General features: G+C 48.5%; 1 protein-coding gene across 2 annotated transcripts; it reads left to right on the forward strand.

Annotated features, from left to right (window-relative positions):
- The first annotated feature begins 690 nt into the window (after positions 1-690).
- LOC112898486 (bZIP transcription factor 44-like) lies at positions 691-3,250 on the forward strand. 2 transcript variants are annotated; one of them, XM_025966819.1, is made up of 2 exons: positions 691-1,418; positions 2,555-3,250. In XM_025966819.1, the coding sequence occupies exons 1-2, from the start codon at positions 1,296-1,298 to the stop codon at positions 2,876-2,878; spliced, it is 447 nt and encodes a 148-aa protein (XP_025822604.1). In that variant the 5' UTR covers positions 691-1,295; the 3' UTR covers positions 2,879-3,250. The 2 variants fall into 2 exon arrangements, with proteins under 2 accessions (XP_025822604.1, XP_025822603.1); XM_025966818.1 differs by having other exon boundaries at positions 712-1,831.
- The last annotated feature ends 2,986 nt before the right edge of the window (positions 3,251-6,236 follow it).

The raw sequence follows: 6,236 nt of genomic DNA on the forward strand, positions 1-6,236 counted from the left end.
AAGCAGGTAAGAGGTCTTAGTAGGTCGAAAAAAAATCTTCACCACTCACCAAAATTTCTAAGGAAGAATCATTATGTTTTCATCTGACAACAAACTTCTTCCTATTTTAGCTGGATTTTTTCATACTTCAAAAATCCTTTTTAAGAATAATAGATTCTACTAATGACAGCACATGTGTTTTATTATTCAGTTTGGTGATATTCTTTACACATGAACTCACCTGACATTGATTTATACCTTTAGGCACTTCTAATTTTCCTGGCACTTCCATAATTTATTGAGCTGTGTGATATCCCAGAAAGGGAAGAGATGAAAATGTTAGCCATCAGCAGACAACCACTGTGGCCAGGCAACCTCGGAAGTAAAATCAATTGTTCGATCAGTGGATGGCATGTGGTTTGGCTTTATTGACTGGACCACACTAACGTCCTCGCAATCTGCAAATATCTTCACAACTTTCCAACAAAAAATTGATCAACCTACCCTCAGTAAAATCTGACTCTGAATATATTATTCCTCTTGGCAAACCAAAGGCAGCTGGAAATTAAACTTTTACTGACTGGACAATGACACCACAAAAGACACATACATGGTTTGCTGACATGATTAATCTAATCTAAATTTGTAATATAGACTATCTTATCAATCAGTGATCTTTCTACTCAAGGTTGCCAAAGCTACATTATTACCGAAACAATGACCGATTAACCTAACCTTTCGTAGCTGTACCAAGATGCCAGAGAAGATTCCGATCCCGCAAGCAACAACCCACCATCAGCTCTTGGTTTTCCTCCCCACGTTTTTGCCCACTCACAGCACCATTTTACATTGGACCACTAAAATTTCTCTTGATCTTTTTTTTCTCTCTCTCGAGAACTCACCCCATTTCCATCTATAAATTAGCCCCTCTTCCAAGCCTCAATTCCCTTTTCCCCTCCTCCCCTCCTTGCCACTAAGGTTCGCTTGCTCCTGTGCATCAGCCCTGGTGCTTTGCCATCTTCCTTGCAAGAACCTCTTGCTCTCCGGGCACATCATCTTCCTTGTTTTCTTGATTTCGTAGCCTTGCTCTTGTGATCAAAGTCTTTGCGCTCCAAGCAGAAACTCTGCAAAAATTTCCCACCGAACACTAAGATTCCAGGGGAGACTCTGTCAAAAATTTTACCTTCCATCAAGCTGATCCAGGATACATTTTTCCTTTAGTGATCAACTTGCTGTTTGTGCGGTAAAAGATTGTAACATTTTGGCCAACTGATCCATGATAGACTGAAGAGAGGAAGGCCGTGGCTTCTTCTTAGATGTCACAAATCCTCTCGGAGACTATCCGATCCGAATTTATGATCAATTCGACGCTCCGGCGAGGCACCCATCTTGTTCTCTCCTTCTCCGTTGTGTTCCTCTACTGGTTCTATGTGTTCTCAGTAAGGTCCTAGCCACCATCAAATCCCATCCATTAGATCATTCATATAAGAAAAATAGCATCGCCATACTGTCTGTACCTATACTTCTTCAAAACTATAGCCTCTAGAGACAACTTAGAAGAAGCTTCTAGACATATTTGGGCGTGAACATAGTGTCAACGTAGTTTTCTGCTGGGTGAAGCATTAACGGGTGCTCAAAGAATTCGTTGAAGATGAGCCTGTCAGGTGGGACCTTCTCAAATGGGACCTCGTCCGGCTCGAGTCGTGGGACTCCTAGCTTTGGGTCAGAGGCTGACATGGAGCTCCAGGCTCGGATGGAGCTGAAGCGGAAGAGAAGGATGGAGTCAAACCGGGAGTCGGCAAAGAGGTCAAGGCAGCGGAAGCAACAACATCTCGACGACCTCAACTCACAGGTTCGCCTCTCTTATATATATGTCTCTAAATAATTGAAAAAACAACCATATTTTAGTGGTAGATTATCATTGTGATGTCTATCATTTTCTATATTATTAATTTGCTTTATGTATTGAAGCTTGCACTCATGTGCAGGTGAATTTGACACAAAGCAAAATCAGCTGAAAAAGGAGGCTTGAGCTTCAGGATCTGCTGAAGCAAACTCCAATAATGCACGAAGCCCTTTATTCAGGGCCCACCCAACAAACTGCTTCCAATGAAGCAGATGGAACAATATCAAGATTACACCAAATAAAAGATGATATTAACATTTTTTACCACAACATTCAAATAAAGAGGCGATGTCGATTTAGTTACAGATGACTTTGAAATATCAATGTCAAAGCCGATCAAACTTTTTCACCGTTTAATTTGACAGATATTTTCCACGAACTAACAGTTCTCCAAAACTAATACCAACATAGTACAACTCTTGGCTCTTAGTTTTCGAGATTAGTAATAACATAATTTTGGACCGTCGATTGGACATATAAACCATTTACCAAACACTCGAGCCTAACGAGATAGATTTCATGATTTAAGAATATTGCTGTGCTGCCGATCATAGTTCTTCCTCAAATATATCCAAAAAATAAAAACCAATAATCACAACTTCCTCTCAAGAATTTGGTTCTTCTGTCAACAGCCGCAGTTAAACATGAATGTTGTTTCATGCGAAACAGGTCGACCAGCTGAGGACGACGAAACAGCAACTCATCACAGCACTGAACATCACCACCCAGAACTACGCAGCAGCAGAGGCTCAAAACTCGGTGCTGCGCACCCAGATGATGGAGCTGGAGAGCAGGCTATCTGCGCTGCGTGAGATCATATGCTTCATGAACGCGAACCAAGTTCCCGCTGCTGCAACCATTAGTGCCAATAATCCATCAGCGATCATGAGCGCGACTGCTAACTACAACGATCCTTTTGGCGCGAGCACATGGAACTCAGGGATGCAAATGGTGCAGCAGCCCATAGATCACTTTCTGTACCAGTGCTTCTAGCTAGGAGGAGATAGAGGCCAGAGAAACAAGGCCGCATCAGGATGTAATGCGTAGTAAAATGTTGTAGGGCCATTGTGTCACCACTAATCAGTGGTCTTTGTCTTTTTGATTTGTTTTATAAGGGATTGTGGGTGCAAGTGCAATGGTGTGTTGGCCTTTTGCTCATGTTGGTGGTGGTAGAGGTAATATCAAATTGGTGAGTGGCAAGATGTCTTTTGGCAGGGGGTGAGGTGGTGGCTGCATTGGTAGGTGAGGGCTGCAGGGAGATCGATGTGGCCATGGCACGCAGAAGAATTGGCATCTGGTTCTTTACTGTTGCAAATTGCAACGATAATAAATTATTGTCTTTAGTGTCGTGGATTTCATTTTCTTGATTACCTTTTGTGTTGTTTGGCTTCGTACATTGTTTTGGTGTGTCATGGACTCATGGTATGTTATTGCCCTTTGCCCCCTGTTTCTTGTACATCATGGTTTCTTGATTACCTCTAGCATGTCTTTTGTCACTACTTCCCAAATCTTTCGTCGGAGAAAATTTATGGACACCTACAGTGACAACATGAATTAAATACACTTAAATAAGTGGCCAATTTTTTGATAAAAAGTAGGCAATAACCTGTAAAGAACGGAAAGAGTAGAGTGATGCCTTATTTCATATTTGCTCCAGTGGCGGCGATGACTGCACTGTATCTCCATGGTAGATGCTCGGCGTGCGACGCCGTGAGTAGCGATGATGGTGTTGCACGCGAGGGAGCAGAGGCGGCGGTAGCCCTTGTGCTCTGGTGTCAGCTAGCTGTTGGGCTTGCGGCGCCCTTATGCGAGCATGCTCCTGTCTCGTAGGCGTGATGTTCCTCGACTCGGGCACCTCAGATGCCGAAGGAACTCGCGGTGTGTGTGCTATACTGCTATGAGCTTCCGTTTGCCGTGCCGTTGCTGAAGCACCCTGAGCGTGTGGTTTGGCGTGGCTCGGCGTGGCCGAGGTTAGTATGGCGGCTAATGTCAAAGTCGAACTCATTTGCAGTTGCAGGTGAGCCACCAGAGAGAGAAGATGGGTGGGATGGCCGGATGGGTGAGGGCCAGGGCCCATATGTGCATGTTATGGAGCTGCCCATGGGCTGCTGTGCAGCAACCATTTGCAGCCCAAGCTAGGAAACAGCCTTACCAAGAGGTGCACATCAGTTCTGAAGAGGACGTGTCACGTCGATCAAATACTCTGAAGCAGCTACCATGCTCTTCCTCCTTTGCTCATCTTCTTCGTCAAGCTCGCTCTCCCTCATGTATTCGTATTACTACTACTCCCTAAAATCTTATTGTGTTCGTGCAGCTATTTTCCTTCCCGGTCGTTTAGCCGATTTAAACGGCATTTAAACACTACATACTAGCCACCGTTTTCTCTTTAATCCACTGTTTAGCCCCGTTTAATCTACCATTTAGCTCATTTAAATGTCTGTTTAGTGTGATAATTATCTACAAGAAAGGTGATCATGGGTTTACGTTTAAGTTTTAGTAAACAATGGCGGAATACCATTCTTGTTTTACAAACCAATAAGAAATAACAGTTTTAGTTGGCTGAATATATATAAAAAAAAGTTATAAAAATCGTATGAGCATTTGATTTGGCTATAAGCTAACATTTTTGCCACGTTAGAAACTGTCGGAGGAATTCTCCAGCCGGGTGGCGGAAAGCACCCGCCTAATCCTAGTTAAGGATGGGTTTGGAGGAGACTTAGGAGCGCTCGATCGATGGACCGATGAACACAGGAAGGACACGAAGATTTAGAGTGGTTCGGGCCGCCGGAGCGTAATACCCTACGTCCACTTTGGTGTTGTATTGGCTGTGTTTCTGATTGTTGAAAGAACCTTTCTTTCTAACGAGTACACTCTCCCTTTTATAGTGCAAGGGGAGTGCTTACACCGTGCAGGACCCCGACAGGTGGGCCCGGCCAATAGGAGCTGTTCTACGAGAGATATAGAGGTTATCTCCTCGAGCTCCTCTCCGTAGTCCTCTCGATCGAGAAGTTGACGTGCGTATCTACAGCCAGGATATGGCCGTGTACAGCCTTGTCTTGTACAGTGTCCGGCGTCAGCGTTACCCAACAGTGGAGCCGTGCTGTCACTGTTGGGATGGGACCTTCGGTCAGAGGGCGAGAAGGAGCTGTCCCGTGGCGCGTGCACTGTTACAGCGCACGCCTTGGCTCGCCTGTTACAGGCCATCATCACGCGCGCAGCGCCGTGACGGGACTGCACACAGTCCGCGTACTGTGCGCGGTGATATGACGCGCCGCCTTCAGACCAGGCGGGCTTACCGTGGTGTCAGCTTACCTGCCCCGTGTGTCAGTGGCAGGCAGCACCTTTTGACCTTGGCGTGCCCAACTCAGCTGTCGCATTAAATGCTGGTAGGTGGAGAGGCGACCCGTAAGGGGCCTCCGGCCGCAGGCACGCGGCGGGGTCAGCCGCGCTCCCCCCGCCGGGCAGCACATGGCGGCACCGGACCCCTTTCCGGGGGAAAGAGGGGTCCGGGGCCCCCGTGGCCGGCCGGAGCGGGCTGGCCTGTGATGGTCTGGCCATCACACGTGGCGGTCCCGTACCTCCCAGGGGAGGCCGGGTCTGCAGGGGTTACTCGAGAGCTCTCCCGCCCACGTGGGTGTGCAGAGGCCCCGGACCTCACGGAGCTCGGGGAGGGTCCAGAGACCGCGGTCCCAGCTGTCAGGTCCGGAGGCCGTATGCCACGTGGCCCAGAGGCGAGGGGGAGCGTGGATTATGAGAAGTCCCAGGGCCTGGACACCCTAGCAGGAGGTACCCTTATCTGTATGTACCGACAGAGGCCCCCGGGCCCACCTCGGGAGAGGGATGAACCCGCAGGTGGGGCCAAATCCCAGCATCGCGCCGGGTGTACAGCTCGTTCCCGCTAGGTGAGGGCACGGATGTCCTTTCGCCCGTAGCGGGATCCCCGAGGGACCCGTCTTCCGCGCGCACCGTGCGCGTCAGACGGTTCAGATTCTTGTCTTATTCGAGCCCGCCGCGCGGCTCGGGCGGTTCAGATTCTGCCCTTCCCACGACCCTCCAGCACCCTCGCCAATGACTGGTGGGCCCGAGCCCACTGGTCATAGAGTGTGAGGGAAGGGGAAGGCGGCGCTGGCGACCGCTCGACTTCTCCTCGGTCGCCGCAGGACGCCAAGGTGGGAGCAGCCTTTTGCATAAAAGGTATGCACCGAAGGGAACGGCTACCTTTTCGCTCTTGCCATCAACAGACGCCGTAGCGCCCCTTCGTCTCCGCATCACTTCTCGCGATCAGCTTCCTTGTGCCCGGCTCCTCTCTCTTCCTTGCCCCTTCGCGATCCACCCCAACAATCTCCATGGC

The sequence above is a fragment of the Panicum hallii genome, chromosome 6 (genome assembly GCF_002211085.1).
Source record: "Panicum hallii strain FIL2 chromosome 6, PHallii_v3.1, whole genome shotgun sequence".
Classification (NCBI taxonomy): Eukaryota; Viridiplantae; Streptophyta; class Magnoliopsida; order Poales; family Poaceae; genus Panicum; species Panicum hallii.

Excerpts from the sequence above, each read along its gene's own strand:
- LOC112898486 (XM_025966818.1), top strand. The coding sequence starts at position 1,631 with ATGAGCCTGTCAGGTGGGACCTTCTCAAATGGGACCTCGTCCGGCTCG. Across the intron at positions 1,832-2,554 it reads TCGACGACCTCAACTCACAG|GTCGACCAGCTGAGGACGAC; the intron begins GTTCGCCTCTCT and ends CATGCGAAACAG.